The sequence below is a fragment of the Barbus barbus genome (assembly GCF_936440315.1).
Source record: "Barbus barbus genome assembly, chromosome: 15".
Lineage (NCBI taxonomy): Eukaryota > Metazoa > Chordata > Actinopteri > Cypriniformes > Cyprinidae > Barbus > Barbus barbus.
The window spans coordinates 17,013,373-17,030,677 of record NC_136743.1 but is presented as its reverse complement, the minus strand read 5'-3'; the positions used below and the strand labels follow the sequence as shown (position 1 = coordinate 17,030,677).

At 37.9% G+C, this 17,305-nt stretch overlaps 1 protein-coding gene across 1 annotated transcript; it reads left to right on the top strand.

The window, feature by feature from the left end:
* Nucleotides 1-3,186: 3,186 nt before the first annotated feature.
* On the top strand, nucleotides 3,187-16,692 carry LOC306881783 (putative cationic amino acid transporter; the record flags this gene model as incomplete). Its single annotated transcript, XM_079436057.1, has 7 exons — nucleotides 3,187-3,490; nucleotides 5,375-5,611; nucleotides 7,678-7,895; nucleotides 8,020-8,166; nucleotides 10,662-10,870; nucleotides 12,854-13,731; nucleotides 15,294-16,692. The coding sequence occupies 7 exons, from the start codon at nucleotides 3,187-3,189 to the stop codon at nucleotides 15,668-15,670; spliced, it is 2,370 nt and encodes a 789-aa protein (XP_079292183.1). The 3' UTR covers nucleotides 15,671-16,692.
* Between the last annotated feature and the right edge of the window lie 613 nt (nucleotides 16,693-17,305).

Sequence of the window (17,305 nt, the reverse complement as noted above, 5' to 3'; positions counted from 1 at the left end):
AGTATTATATATAGGCAGAGCTGTGTATGTCGGTTCTTTATGGTTTCATCTTGTCACTTTGAATTATACCAATGCTCTGTGTTGCACCTCAGGCCACTATTTTTACGTGTGTGTGTCATAAGGTCAGTGGCAAGGTTTGAATATATACTCTTCTAGCAGACTAGAGAGACAAACAGCATCAGTGTAATGTGACTATGACAGGTTCACATATGATGCTGGATCACATATGCTTATATGAGGTTGGAGTTTGTCTTTATACTGCACACTGCTGTGAAATGGCATATAATCTTTAAATAATCTTTACTTTCACATTTGCAGACCAGCATGGAGGACATCACCTTAGTTTATTGCTTTTCTAGAAACCACAATATAAATTATCATGCATTTAGGTAATTTATAGAGCAGATGGGGCCTGCTGTGTGTTTGTAAACCTAGACAAATCATTATCTTGGTCTGCAGCCATGTGCTTTAGTCACTGTGATGGACAGACTTCACTGTGATCTGTTAGTCATTCTGCAGACAGTTAGACATGGGATGAAGGAGAGAGAGTATCATTACAGCTGGGAGAAGCCATCAAAATCCTTCAAAGTGACAGGATTGATGAGTTAAAAGGGAAGGAACTGGGCTAGTGGTGAAAGAGAAGAGGAAATGACTATAAAACGGGGTGTAAAAAAAATAATGAAAGAAGGAATGAAAGAGGTTTGAGAGAGAAAAGATCAGAGGAGAAAGAATGTCAGATAGGAAATGAAGCCGATGAGAGCTGGAATGAACAGGCTGGGTTTAGTTCTTCGTCTATTCCTATTTGGCTGCACACCAGGACTCATCAGCATATTTTTATTGGTGTTCAACATGGGTCTTGATCTTATCTTCAGCCCTTTCCTATCAAGAGCCCCTCAAGATATCAAATTCACAAACTCTTACAAAAAGCCATTGCTTTAAGTACCACCTACTGAAGCTTATTTTTTCACATTTAATAATCTTTCTGAACTGATTTGTCAGGTGGACTGGAAATGAATGCCTAATGAAACTTCACTATAGCCAGACAATCATGAAAGTGCAATTATAAAGAAGCTCTCTTGTTTGAATGATGGAAACAGATGGCATAAATCTAAGAGCTGTCTTGAATTAAATGTGACACATTATTAGCATGTAGATGATTTATTTGATGATTTCTCTGATGAAAGTAATTTTGCCAGACAGACCCATCCATGACAGATTTCTTATCTGTTTTTTTGTGGTCCGCAATGGCAGCAAAATATTGTTTACATGTTTGACATTGTACAAAGCATTCATTCATGTATTAGACAAAGCTAACAGGCCTTTCTTTCACGAAGATCAGTGATGGATAAAAAGGGCTTCTTGCCTCCTGCATTAGTATTTAATCAGGCGGGTAAATGTAAATCTGGTGAATACAGCACATTTACTCAAGGCTAGCATGAAGTGGATTTTACTACAACACAGATGTTTTAGTAGTCAGAGCCTTTGATTTGCTTCAGAAAGTGAATTGAGCAATAGAAAATGCATCTTTTTGGGAGAAATCACAGAATGATAAGGAATGGTATTGGATACAACAAGTAACAGAATATTTTAGATGAATCAGGCAGGTAAAAAATACATTATTTTGTAGATAGATTTAAAATATGAATTGCATATAAGAAATGAAAAATGTAGCATCATTTCACTACTACTGTGAAAAGGATTATATTAATATTAATCTGTATTATTATAAAATTATTGTGTTATTTAATAAAAGATATAGATATGATATCACAGCTATGATTTATTATCAAAAATTAAAAATTGTATTTATTATAAATGTACTTTACGATTCAAAAGTTTGGGGATGGTAACGTTTTTAAATGTTTCTGAAAAAAAGTCTCTTATGCCCACCAAGAAACTGGTAGTTTTGTGAAATATTATTACATTTAAAAATAATTACATTTGTGTATATATATGTAACAGGGCGAACGAGACGTGAGACGTGCAGATCCAAGTGCAAGCATTTATTTACAGGCATGGTCAATAACAGGCAGGGTCGAATAAACAGCAAACAGGTATAGAGAGGGCAAGACAGAAGAGTACTCAAGTAAACAGGCGTGGTCGGCGATCGGCGTACAATATCCAAAGGGCTTGACAGAAGGGGTAATCCAGGTATATGAGCAGTAGTCCAAGAGAGGTGCAAACAGAGTCCAAACGGCAAGGCAAAGGGTAAATCCAGGAAACGCGGGCAAGAATCAAAACACTAGAAAAACACACAAGGCAAGGCTATGACAACAATGTGGGTTCTGTATCGCAGCTAAAACTAGGAGAGTTATAAATGCAGAATAATACTGGAACTAAACAGAAAAACACAGAATGGCTCGGTAAGGCAGCTAACACTAGGGGAGTGATAAATGCAATACAATACTCAGCAGAGAGGAAGAGGAAGTCCATGGTTTAAGTAGGGTGTGTGATTGTGTGATAATTCTCAGGTGTGAGCATGATTAGTGCAATCAGCTGTATATGAGTCGTTAGTGCAATGGATGATGGGAATTGTAGTTTGTGGGTGAAGTGCAACACTACTGTCATGCAAGAGTCCCTGTGGTGAGTGAGGGACCTCTGGTGGTGAGCGAATGGAAGTTCATGGCCAGGATTCGTGACAATATACATGTGTATATGCAACATGGCTCTCAGCCATTACTCCAGTCTTTAGTGTCACATGATTCTTCAGAAATCATTTTAATATGCTGATTTGCTGTTTAAAAATATTTATTATTCTTATTATCAGTGTTGTGTTGCTTAATTATTTTGTGGGAGCTCTGATACTGTGATAATTTATTCAAGATTTTTATTAAATAAAAACAGTGTTAATTTAGTGTTTGTACAATACAAATTTGTATAATACTTTTGTTCAATTTCACCCATCCTTGTAGTATATATGTAGTTTAAGAAATGCATAGGTATGCATGAATACTGATTGATCACACTGTCGTCATCTCATTTTGTTCACAGCGTTGCTTCACCTTTACCCTCACTGGTCATGTGGAAACATGTGGTAATGATGCTCCTCTGAAGGACAGAGAACATCTCAGCTGCTTTCTGTGTGAACCCCCTATACTGCTAGACTAAACCCCAACGCTTCTTCAGATTTCTTCAGAGTATCAGCCCCATTTCTTGCAGCCCCTTGATCCATAACCAGGCTTCAAGATGAGCGGGCTATTCGCCAAACTGGACCCACGGCGGATTCAATGGGGGGCCAACTGGTTTACCTTCCAGTCCCGCGTCCTGCGCACGAAGCCGGTGGAGTCCATGCTGGAGAGCACGGGAGGCACTGGGGCTCATGGCACTAAACTCGCCCGTGTTCTCTCCACCGTGGACCTTGTGTCTCTGGGAGTGGGAAGCTGTGTCGGCACTGGCATGTATGTGGTGTCTGGACTGGTGGCTAAGGAAATGGCAGGACCTGGGGTCATTGTGTCTTTCATCATCGCTGCTGTGGCCTCCATCCTGTCAGGTGAGTGCAGCCCCCACTTCCTGTTCCAGTCAGTCAGACACAAAAGAGAAAAACACAGAGAAAAGAGGTCTGTCATCTTCCTGTAAACCTGCCCCCATTGAAGCACCGCCTAGGTAGTGTTATTGTACTGTGGATAGCATCATTTTTTATTCACTGATCCTGAGTCAGGCTTTAGCTGAGTGAACACATGTATAACTTTATGCCTCCTGACGTGTTGTGATGACGCAAGCTGAACTGGCTCATTAGGTTTACAGGTTGAAGCTGTGCACACTATGCTGCACCCAAAATAGAGTTTGGAGAGAAAATCCATTTAGTTTTCCCTGTGGATACCAACATAAAGAACCCAAAAATGAAAGGGAGGGGAAAATGAAAGGGATATTTTTTCCTGTTTGCAGCTGACCTTTCCACTCATGGAAACAGAAACAGAGTTTAGATAGCATTTATCGTTATCATTCCATGTAGCTATTAGATATACAGTGTCCTCAACTAATATTGGCACCCTTGGTAAATATTGGCAAAACTGGCCATTGAAAAATCCTTTGCTTTTTAACCTCTTTCAAGATGTTAACAAAAATCTAACCATCAATTAAAGTAAAATAATTCCAAGAAAAATTATTCTTAACTTTCATGTGTTCACAAATTTGGCATCTATAAGATTTTTTAATGGTTTTGAAAAAAGTCTCACCAAGGCTGCATTCATTTGATCAAAAACACATTAAAACAACAATATTGTGAAATATTATTTTGGCAGCAAACCCACCAGATGGGTTTATTACAAACAGGGATAAAAAGTACCCTATGCCCACAGTTACATATACTGCTGGATCTTTAATGTTGTGGGCCTGTTTTTCTGCCAGAGGCTCTGGACATCTTGTTTAGACACATGGCATCAATGATTCTATCAATTACCAACAGATAAAAAATCTAAACCTGACCACCTCCGTTAGAAATCTTATAATGGGCAGTGGTTGGATCTTCTATCACGACAATAATGCAAAACAAAACAAAATCAACACTGTAAATGTTTTGTAATATTTTAAATGTATTTACTGTCAACTCTGATCAATTTAGTGCATCCTTGCATAATAGAAATGCTAATTACCTTTTAAAAAAAGATATATGAAAAGACATATCACATTAAAATCACAATGAAATCTTTAAAATCCATTCACCATCTCCTCCAAGAAATTGACAGAATATAATTTTAAATCAAAAGGAAATTGAAACGAACTTTTTACTTTTTACAGTAATTTCCTAATATATGTTCCTGGTTTCATTGTGATTAATTCATCTATTATAAAGGGGGAAAAAACTAACTATTTTTCTTCATAATCTTTAATAAAAATGTAATAAAAATGTAATAACTTTTTTTTTTTTGATGATGTTCTTGAATAATGTTAACCAATAGCCAAGTGCCAAAAGCTATAACAGCATTTTTAAGTGAACTTTAATTCAATCTGATTCCATTCTGGTATGCAACTGCCACTTTTCACCATTTAATCATGATTCATGTCTCAATGAATAAATTTAAGTGCCGTCATGTTTGACTCAAAAATACATCACATTACATCAACTTGAAGGGATATGTACTGCTTTATAGCACTGATGTCAGAGAGTAAATCTTGGAATGAATGTAGAAATAGATAATCCTTATCTTTTCCACTGAAGTGGGGTATACAGGGATTCAGCCTGTAAAGAGGGATTTCCCTCCTGTTATCTGGTCCACTGGGATTCTATGAGTTTGACATTTAAGAATTGATCTGACACTCCAGAAAAAAATAAAATCAATGATTCCATCTCAGCAACCAGTTAGAGACTTGCATGCTTATATTGATAACCTCCAGGAGTGCAGGTGTTACAGTAATCGTTGCTATCTCTCCACAGGGGTGTGCTATGCTGAATTTGGTGTGCGTGTGCCTAAAACCACAGGATCGGCCTATACTTACAGCTATGTGACCGTGGGAGAATTTGTGGCTTTCTTTATTGGCTGGAATCTGATTTTGGAATATCTGATTGGTACAGCTGCAGGAGCCAGTGCACTCAGCAGTATGTTTGACTCACTGGCCAATCACAGCATCAGTGGCTTCATGATCAATCACATAGGAACGCTCAACGGCTTGGGTGAGTTACATTAACATTTTGCTTAAAACATAATCATCAAAGTCTGAGACCTGGATTAATTTTAAAAGAATAGTTCACCCAATGAAATTAGTTTGCAAATTTACTCACCCTCAGGCCATCTGAGATAGGTTTGTTTCTTTATCTGAATGGATTTGGAGAAATGTTGCATTGTATCACTTGCTCACTGATTGATCCCCTGTAGTGAATGGGTGCCGTCAGAATGAGAATCCAAACAGCTGATAAAAGCATCACAATAATCCACAAGTAATCCACATGACCATATGTTATTATGGATAGAGGACTCTTTTTTTTTGCAGGAAGCAATGGTTTGAAGTTCAAAATCTTGATGGATTTGTTTATTATAAATACACAGCTTTTCACTACACAAAACATTAATTGATGGACTGGAGTTGTGTAGATTTCTTGTGGATTATCGTGATGTTTTTATCAGCTGTTTGGACACTCATTCTGACGGCACCCATTCACTTCAGAGGAGCCTTTGTTGAGCAAGTGATGTAATTAACAAACTCATCTACAGATACATTTTTCCAAATCTGAAATCTCTCTAATAAATCTCTCTAACTCATCTACATCTTAGATTGCCTGAGGGTTTTCAGCAAATTTTCATTTTTGGGTGAAGTATTCTTTTAATACTGCAAAGAGAAAACCTCTTTTATTTCACAAGAATATATTTGACAGCCTGTTATTATTAAATCCTGCCTGTTATCCAATTGAGTTAAACGATTGAGTTCATGTCACTGAGTGTTGCAGTTTTCAAAGAAAGAATTTGGAAATGACACCCTAATAACCTTGACACATACACACACACTCAGCAATTACAACACAAGTTACAGTAAGCTTAATTTATCAGTAGACTGGAGTTAATGGAGCTGCAGAAAAGAAACGGCACCTCTAACTTTAGCAGTCAATAGTCTAGTGACAATGACAATTTGAGGAAAGCTTGTTTAAAAACAGAACAACCTTCTGCTAAACTGTGAAACAGCTGCTCCACTTACATTTCTGAAAAGGAAAAATAAGCACTTTCTTAGGCTGGGCATTTGCTATTAAAATTAGGACAGAGATATTTTTAAAGCAGATATGATCTGAAGCAAATTCTTGATCTTGACATATTCTTGTTTTGCTTAATATTTATGTGAAAAATGTTTGCATGTATCTCGAATGCTGATTATGCAATTACTTGGTAATGCGATCATCTTTTAAAATGTTTCACACATGAATAAATGAATAATACTGTTGAAAAAGTGTGTTTTTTTACAGATTATGTTTTAATATGGTTGAATTGTTTGGTTTCAGTAAAGTAATAAAAATGAATGATTTATTATTTAGAATATCACATATTTCTCTCACATTAATATGTATAGCTGTCTTTATATTTTAGGAGAAGGCCCCTAATAAGGGGATTGTCATATTTTGGGGTCGTTGGTATTAAAAACTTTGAGTTCTCAAATAGACACACCTGTAGATCCTCAGACTACAGATGAAGGAATTAAATATTAATATTGGCTACTCTAGAAAGGACAATATTTGCTTCCTGCATGGCCTGTATGGTTTGCAGACAGATATTACATATAGACTATTGTGTCTGACAAAACATGGCATATCATGCCAAAATACACAAAAATCATGCAAAATCTCTTCTTTTACTTTTACCAATTCCTTTCCTCTGAGAATCAAATATCTCTCCATCTGTGTGTCTCTCTGCACACATGTAGCAGCCACGTTACAGTTCATAGTCATTTCCGCTTAAGGCCTGGTTAGTATGTTGAGTATTTTTAGAAATGCATGGTTTATTCATGATGGCACTGAGGGGTCATATGAGGACTGTCTGCTGTCAAGTTTTGAAAACAGCTGTCCAAACTCACTACTGTTATCTGAGAGACATCTATCTATCTATCTGTTTATCTGTCTTTCTATTTATCAGTGGCATGCAGTGCTGTTCTGAAATGAAGAGGCCAGACAATGGCCAGACAATATTTTATAACGTCAGCATCAAAACTGGCTCAACCATGTAATGCATTGTAAATTCCTCCTTCATCACCTCTCAGGTAAAGGGGAGCAGTCGTATCCGGACATCCTGGCCCTGGTCATAGTCATCCTGGTCACAGTGATAGTTGCTTTAGGTGTGAAGAATTCTGTCGGGTTCAACAATGTGCTGAATGTCATCAATCTGGTGGTGTGGGTGTTCATAATGATTGCAGGCCTCTTCTTCGTCAGTGGCAGCAACTGGGATGAGGGACGGTTCCTGCCTTATGGCTGGTCAGGGGTAAAGTACATTTCAAATCAATTATTGAAGTTCAGTCCGTTAGTGCAGTTAGTGCCTCTCAGCATAAACACTGAGGAGGAAATTGCATTGTCTTGTAACTATAATAAACCCCTCTGCCCAACAGGTCATGCAGGGTGCAGCCACTTGCTTCTATGCCTTTATTGGGTTTGACATCATAGCCACCACCGGAGAGGAAGCCAAGAGTCCCAACACATCTATCCCCTACGCCATTACTGCCTCTCTGGTCACCTGTCTCACTGCCTATGTCTCTGTGAGTATATGGTATATTAACTATCGCTAATTTTAGGTTATTTACTCCATATACAAAGTATGCGACCACATTGAAAATCTTGGATTTTTTCGTTTAAACCTGACAATTCTATATAGTGCAATCTTTTGGCTGTTTTGATTTTCCCGTTAAAACTGTTGGTGATAGATTTGACTTGAGACAGGTGATACATTTTTGAAATTATGTCATTCACAGTCTGTTGGTAGAAGTATCAACTCTTCTCTCTATAAGAGCTGAAGACAATTTGTTGAAGAATTGAAAAGTTGACACAATTTGCATTGTTAAAAGCGCTATACAAATAGTGAATCAACTGGACTATAAGAATATAAATGATGCATGATTTTTTATTTAAAAAGATAATCTGCAGAGGCATAACTTTTCTTTGTTCATTTCTTTGTGTTCGTGGACAGTCATTGATTATTCTCTTCATGCAGCATGCCTTAATTTATTAAAGCTCTCCGGCTTTATCACCGTGCAATGCTGTCTGTCGGTAGGAGGTTGTCATAGTAACGCAATGGGTGTTAATTCACCAACAGACCTCTTTTCTGCATCAGAACAATATATTCTATATATTTCTATATTCTCTGTTTTCCTCTAATTGATCTTTTTATTCTTTCATCTCTCTCCAATTTTTCTCACGTGGTTTTGGTTTTAGTGGGAATGCAATTACCTCTTCATTTTCACACCTACAGGACTGTCTGATGAGGAGCACACTTGTTAATTAGCAGCGTTCGCCCCTCCAGATCTCATTTTGTTGTCGAAGAGGCTAATTTTAGCCAGAGATTTTGTTTCTCTGTCTGTATGTTTGTGTGCATATGTGTGTTTTTGTGTTACAGATAAAGATAGCATTTTCTGAGATTTATTACAGTTTTTCTCAATTGCTTTGGCACATTTTTCGAAACAGTCTTAACATTCTCTAAACTGTGAGTGCAAATGTCACAACTGTTTGCTGGAACTTAAGAACTTTATTGCATGTCTGCAAAATGTAGTTACTCACCCAAAACATTTCATTCATGCTTCAAAACCTAGTTTTGAAACATTTGTATTTATACAGTACATTTATTTTTTTACGAATGTATTACATGTAAAGTAGTGTGAAATGTAATAGTGCACTCTGTTACGGTAGTATTACCTGATGTAAACTATGGCAACAGTTTGGATGACAGTTACTGTGCTGAAATGCAGAAGGCTGCACTTCTTATGTATGCCATATTTCCTTTCAAAAATACAAATTTAGTCATTACTGTATGTGGGATATTGATTGAAAGAGACTGTTTCAAAATGTTTGAATTATTGAGGATATGGTCGATCTCCCAATTTTTAGCTGCACCCTTCAGCCATTGTAAGGCCATGATTGACACCATTATTTCATCTGATATGCACCTCTGTCCTTGGCCTCTTCTTCCTCTTCCTCTGTTTTACCTCTGTACACTTCCATGCATCCTTCCTCCTCTTCTTCCTCTCGACTGTTGTCCCTGATCGTTTTCTGGATGTTCATCCATCGTCAGAATTTGTAACTTTTGTGTTGTCCTCTGTCTATATATGCTTTCCAATTGAAGGGTCATGAAATGCACCTTTGAGCTATTTCAGAGAATTGAATTGAATTGTTGGTCTATATTCTCTTGAGAGTCAAGATTCACATGCACAATTCATGGCAAACTTACAACAAGTCTAATAGAGATGTGTAGAAAATATGTTTGACAGTTTATGACAACTAGATCAACCATTTTGCATTTAATGACTTATACGATTAACTAATGACTGGATGTTTTTGAGGGGTAAGACAATAACAGATAATTATATAATACATTTTGAGCAACATGACAATAGCAACTGATAATGTAGGAAACAGCAGACAAATGTACATAATCAGTTGCATGAGTGTATCAAAGCAATCTCAACTTGTTCAAAAGTATGATAAACTGCTTTTATGATATGCACAAGTAACTAGATGATGTGGAGGTTGAACAAGTAGTTTTGAAAATTTCATTTCTGTTCTGAGAAATGCACCAAAGCAACTGAGAAAAACTGTAAATGGGTCACATGGAATCGATGTCCTTGATCTTTTGATATAAAAGAGTCCATTGTACTATGAAAACATATTGTGACTTTCAGAACTCAGTGCTTCCTACCCATCAAAAAATGACCAGTTATTGAAACTAAGCTACAAAAACAGCTTGTTCTGCACTTTCGCAACTTGACATCAGATGAAGAACATTAACACATGAATGATACCTGTTTGGTGTTCAGAAACTTCAAAATGCATTCTAGTAGTCCTAAACTCCAGAAAAATTTAAACCTTGTACTGTTTCAGTCTACTTCTTACAAAGATTCTCAGCATTAGATGATAATTGTAATTTTTTCAGTCTGGTCCTAGCTTTCATAATGGGGGCATTTCTTAGAGTCACAGAAAAAAAAAAATCCTTCATTTGTAAGGTCAATGAATCTCACTCTCTGCCTCTCTGTCTTTCTCACAGGTAAGTGTGATCCTCACTCTGATGGTCCCCTACACGGACATTGACACAGATGCTCCACTGATGGAGATGTTTTCTCTACATGGATTCCAAACTGCCAAATACATAGTGGCCATCGGCTCCATTGCAGGACTGACAGTCAGTTTGTTGGGCTCTCTCTTCCCAATGCCGAGAATCATCTATGCCATGGCTGGAGATGGTTTGCTCTTCAGGTAATAAAAAATGAAATCACAGGGTTAAGTAATGGTCTTTGATGCTATGTAATGCGTCTGTCTCCATTCTGTGTTGCAAATGATTCATATGTCATTTAAATATCATTCTCTGCTGGAGAAGTAAGCTCCTGTCATCACGCATTTTCAAAAGAAATGTTACTTAGAGCACTGACATTTTAAATCAAAGCCAGAATAATGGGTATGTTGTAAGACTTCTTTGATAAAATGAATGTTTGGATGATTCATCCTGTTTACACCTGGTATTAACATCAGTAAACCTGTCACGGGTGATCAGAAGTGGTCAGACAAGATGCATCGCCATTTACACTTGGTAGTAACACCTCTCGAAGCTTCTCAAAATGCATCACACTTATATAATCAAATTTAATGGATAGGATCTATAATGTTTTTGTAATTAAAAACAAAACTACTTACACTTCCAGGCTTTAAACTCATAAATCTCAGCTGTGCTTTACATGATCTGTCACTACATATACTACTGTTTAAAGAAGTCTCTTATGCTCACCAAGGCTGTATTTATTTGATCAAAAATACATTAAAAGTAGTAATTAATTGTAAAAATAATAATTGTGAAATATTATTTCAATTTAAAATAACTGTTTCTGTTTTAATACATTTAAAAATGTAATTTATTCCTTTGATGACAAAACAAATTTTCAGTCACATGACCTTCAGAAATTATGCTTATTTGGTGCACAATAAACATTTCTTATTGTTTTCAGTGCTGAAATCAGATTTGTAAATATTTGTGGCCCTGCCAGTGAAAACCCAGCTAAAGTAATTTTTTGTGTTTTACTGTTTTCTACATAAAATCATCCTTCATTAATGTAAAGAACATTCTGTGAAAATGTAACCTTGATATCTTTAATATTGGCCATGCATGGCCATGTCAAAGATTGAAATCATAGTGAAATTAATGGTTGAAATCAAACTTTCAATCAAAAGTTTTTAATTAGATTTTAGGACACTAACCTTGGATTTCACAGACAGGGTCACGTGTTGTTTTGTAGAAACTGTGATCCATTTTCTTCAAGATTTATTGATGAATAAAATGGTCAAAATAACAGCATCTATGTGAAACGGAAACATTTTGTAACATTATAAAGTCTTTACTGTCACTTTTGTCTATTTTTATGCATCCTTGTTGAATAAATGTATTCATTTAAAAAAATTCCTATCCCCAAACTTTTGAACAGCAGTATATAATGCACTTTTCTGAGGTTAAAACACTTGTTTGTGCAGTCATTGATTTAAAAAAAAGGTACTGAAGCCTTTATTAGGGTAGTACACCATATTAGTACCTAATTGGTACATATTAGTGTCTTTTTAGACACATATTAGACACATTCTCGTTTGGCTCTCAGCGAAGGCGGTCGCATTTTTTCTCTCCCTCCCTTCCCTATCCTTCCCTGCTTGCCTGTTCACATACAGATACGCACTCACCTCCCAAACCCCCATCCAACGCCTTCGCCGCTTTGTACTGCCATTCTGATAGGCGGGTCTGACCGGTGCCGGAAATGGCTGCAGGACCGGATGGCTGCTTGTCGGAACTGGATTCCCCCCCCCCCCCCATCCCCCGTTGCAAGTCGTGTGTCTCCCCTGTTACTATGTGCTTTTTGTTGCTGGGGTGTTTTTTCTGTTCTCACACTGTACTCTCATAAGAATATAGTCTGTGAATTATTTTTTTCTCCCCCCTCTCCTCATGTCAAGCTGTATCTTTTCTATAATACCTACATTTCACTGCTGGTTATACTCTGTATGATTATGTATGTGACAAATAAAATTACTACATTACTACTACTTTTGAAAAGGTCCGGGTGACAGTCCTGTACTTTTTTTTTTTTTTAGAGAGTGTATTTTCTGGTGTCTGATAAAGATCAGCACTCTGACTTCAATGCCATAGCACTGCCCTTTTGTGAATGGAGGATTGAAGGTTTCATATGCACTATCTGTATGTTGTAGGTTCCTGGCCCATGTGAGCACATACACAGAGACTCCTGCAGTGGCCTGTGTGGTGTCGGGCTTCCTCTCTGCTCTCTTGGCTTTGCTCGTCAGTCTGAGGGACCTGATCGAGATGATGTCCATCGGCACTCTGCTAGCCTACACGCTAGTGTCAGTGTGTGTGCTACTGCTGCGTTACCAGCCTGAAGGAGACATTCACGGATTCGTCAACTTCCTCTCTGAGCAGAACGCAAAGCGCAAGGAGGGAGTTCTAGCCGAGTGTGAGAAGGAAGCCTGTTCGCCGGTCAGTGAGGTCGATGATTTTGGAGGAGCTCCAACAAACACCTGTGGAGCCAAGAACTTGCCGTCACTAGGAGACAACGAGATGCTGATTGGTAAACCCGACAAGTCCACCTACACCGCCAGTCACCCCAACTACGGCACAGTGGACATGTCCTCAGGCATCGAGTCAGATGAGACAGATAGCGTGTATCTGCTGAAGCTGAAGAAGCTGCTGGGGCCTCGCTATTACACCATGCGCATTCGGCTCGGCCTGCCAGGCAAGATGGACCGGCCCACTATGGCCACTGGCCGCATCGTCACCCGCTGCGTCATTCTGCTCTTCATCCTCATCTTCTGCTTCTGCTCCCTCATCATCTTTGGGTCGGGTCAGATCGCTGATGGCCAGTGGTGGGCCATGCTGCTGCTGGTGCTGCTGCTGCTGGTCATCATGCTCTTGATCTTCATAATCATTCAGCAGCCAGAGAACCCCAAGCGCCTGCCCTACATGGCTCCCTGTGTTCCCTTCGTTCCGGCGTCCGCCATGCTGGTAAATGTTTACCTCATGCTCAAGCTCTCCACCATCACATGGATCCGTTTTGGCGTATGGTGCTTTGTGGGTGAGTTTCAGTATTATTTTTAATAGACAGGATTATACAGACAGTATTTTATTTAGATGGGTCATTTCTGATATGCAGGACAGTTTCACGTATACACTAATGTTCCAAGGTTTGGAGTCAGTAAAATATATGTATTCTTTTTTTTTTTTGAAAGAAATAATTATTTAGATTATAGAAATTAATTTTATTCAGCTTCATCAAAAGTAAGAGTGAAGATATTTAAAATGTTACTAAAGATTTTTATTTCAAAGAAATTTTGAAATGTTGAACTTTTGAACTTAATATTCATCAAAGAATCCTGAAAAAATATTAAGCAGCACAACTGTCTTCAACATATACCGGTAATAATGAGTTACATACAATAAGACATACAATAATAATAAGAAGAAATGTTTCTTGAGCATCAAATCAGCATATTAGAATGATTTCTGAAGGATCATGTAACACTGTGAAGACTGGAGTAACGATGCTGATAATTCAGCGTTGCCATCACAGGAATAAATTACATTTTAAAACATATTAAAATGGAAATTGTTGTAATATTTCACAATATTACACTCTTTACTGTATTTTCTGATCAGATAAATGCAGCCTTGATGAGCATAAGTGACTTCATTCAAAAACATAAAATCTCACCATCCTCAAAGTTTTGAACGATAGCGTAGTTTCATGTGTCAGGAAGTATTGACCAAAATTTCTTTAAATAAAAACTTGAAATGAGCTTGAACTAAATTTTATAAAATGAAACCTTGCCAAATTATTATGTTTCTTATTATATTTGATCACATTTAAAAACAACATTTAAATATAGTTTTAATTTGCAATAAAAAGATTTATCCTATGTTCTAATATAACGTTCTGTCATGTTTCTTCCATGCTTTGTAAACAGTTCCCTTATGACATCATCCTCCATAAAGTGACATCATATTTAAATAAACATCCATAATTATCAACAATGAAATTGACTAAATTCTTTGATTTATTTAGTTACTGTAGTTTGTTAGTTGGTTGGTTGGTGGAATGTTTCTAAAATTGATATAATAATATTACTTTTGTAATATTCATTTTGAAAGATGGTTGTAAAAAATCAGAATTAACTTCATATTGACACCATCATCCAAACTGTCATTCCCTCACCGAGCAATTGCTAGTATTAGCTCATTATTTCCATCCTTCCATTTCCATTCATTTTATTTTTAATTAATTAATTTATTTTTGCCATTAAATAATCAAGTTATAATTAATATTTATTCTTGGTGAATTGTTTTTATAGAAATACTTCCTTAAATTACATTTTACAGTAGAATTTACAGAGGTCAAAACAAGGAATAACCCACATGTTCCTAATATCAGTCACCACTAGACACTATTGGTCACCACTGGTCTCCAACAGTCTCCTCTCTCTTATATGAGCAGACTAATACCTCCACTATTACTCATTTGCCATATTTGACTGAGGTAAACTTTTTATGAGTGAGAGAAAATACTCATCACTAACATTTGTGCAGTAGCTTATGTATGTGTGCATTGTTTGTGTTGTCTCTGTGTGTTCGTCTCTGCAGGTGTTTTGATCTACTTTGGATACGGCATGTGGAACAGCACCCTGGAGATCACGGCACGTGAGGAGGAGGCCCACGCCAGCACATACCAGCGCTATGACGTGGGTGTGGACGACAACTTTGCAGTGGATGACGATCTGTACCCTTCTGGAGATGGAGGCCCGTACCAAAGCAGGGGCTCCCATGAAGGCAAAGGTGGGCACCAGAAACAGCAACGCCAGGAGCAGAGCGAGCCTCAGCCTGACGGCCTGGACAGGGTGGACAACCACAGGACCTCCTCTTCCTCCTCACACAGCAGGGCCAAAAGCAAAGCTAGCAAACCCAGTCCGGGCTTTGAGGCACTGGTAGTCGATGACGATTTGGACGATCCCTTGGAATGAGAATGTAATCCAAATGTACTCGCCTGCCAACAACTGCAGAACCCTTGGGCTAGGTTGTTATGTCTCTGCAATGAGTTTGTGTTTTATTCCTATTCCTTCATTTGCAGCCCTTTTTCACTACTGATAGGATAATGAGAACGCATAAAATGGGATTGAACTTTTAGAAGAACTTTTTTTTGACCACACAGAACCTAAACAGCCCAAATATTCCTTCGATTTTAAATAAATTTTAAGTTTAGTTTTATCCATAATTCTGACTTAAATCATGTTATCGAACTCTTCAGCACTTAAATATGTATAATCTATAGTTTCACTTGAAAGCCCCCCCAACTCAAATTACAGTAACTAGCATGGAATTAATTAGCTGGTGAGTAGTTTATTACTGCCCTGTTAGTTATCACACTCCCACAGTCGTTCCCAATATGAGCATCTTTCAGCTGTCAGGAGGATGTCCGTTCACAGGTCACTTCCTGTAGTCTATTAGTCCCAATATTATGTGGGGTCGATATAAAACCAGGAAACATGTGAATCCCTAAAACACTTAAAAGCGATTTGCATACTTTTGTTATTCAGTAAGCAGCTGTTTTAATATTGCATACAAAAAAGTTCGTTCTGAGAAGCAAAGATAGATGATAATAAAATGCGACTGGAATTGACATGTTACGAGTGACCCCACTGAATCAAAAGCCGCTCTAACATCTAGCCCAAGTAAGGTTTGGACTGTAGGTTGTCACAAATAGTAATTGGACTTTGCTTGCGATAGTGCCTTCATCTGTCAGTGTGTGCTTTAAATATGACCATCAAGATGTCCATGCTTGTTTGTTTGTCATTTCTGTTCATGCCGACATATCCATGGGTTTGTTTTCCTGGTGAAGGTGCCTGTCAGCCGTCCTGTGTCACCACCGACCATCCATCCAGCTTATGTGCCAGTGACTCCGCTTCATCCTTGCAAGCAGGCAGCTCTGTGTAAATACTGATGGTGTGACCGATTTGTGTCTCTCGGCTGGTCAGTGTGTCCGTTGAAAACAAAAAAAATGGAGAAGAGGTGTAGGAAAACAGAGGGAGTGAAATTTGCATGTGGTGGGGAGCGTGTTGTGAATTTTTTATCTGGCTTTGCTCTTCTGCTCTTCCCCAATAATTCACATCGGGTTTAATTGATCTGTCCAGTCTAACTCTATCTGTGCTACAGCTCTGCCAGCCGAAAAAGGCAAAAAAAACAAAAAAAAAAACAAAAAAAAAAACAAGCCAGGCCTCAAATCCATTCATTTGGAAGGCCACATGTGCTCAAAACACACTGAGAACATCATGCCATATTGCTTTAAATGTATCTCCCTCAAAAATGTTGACATGTTAAAAAACAAAAAATTATTTGCAGGCTGTGTCCGTTGAGTCCCATTAGCTCTATAGAGCTTAATTTTGGGGCCTGGGTTGGTTTTGTTCCTTGCATCTGGTCTATGATGTGATTCTTTGTCTTTGCCGTGGCATTTTGCTGAATGTGTAGCATGTTCAGAACAAACGGGCCCAGAGTAAAACTATGCTTGTGAGTATTTGCATGTGTGGTGACCGTTGAAAGACGATGTAACTCTCAAATGTAGCATTCTGAGAGACGAGGGTAGCAGCCTGCCCACCGTACAC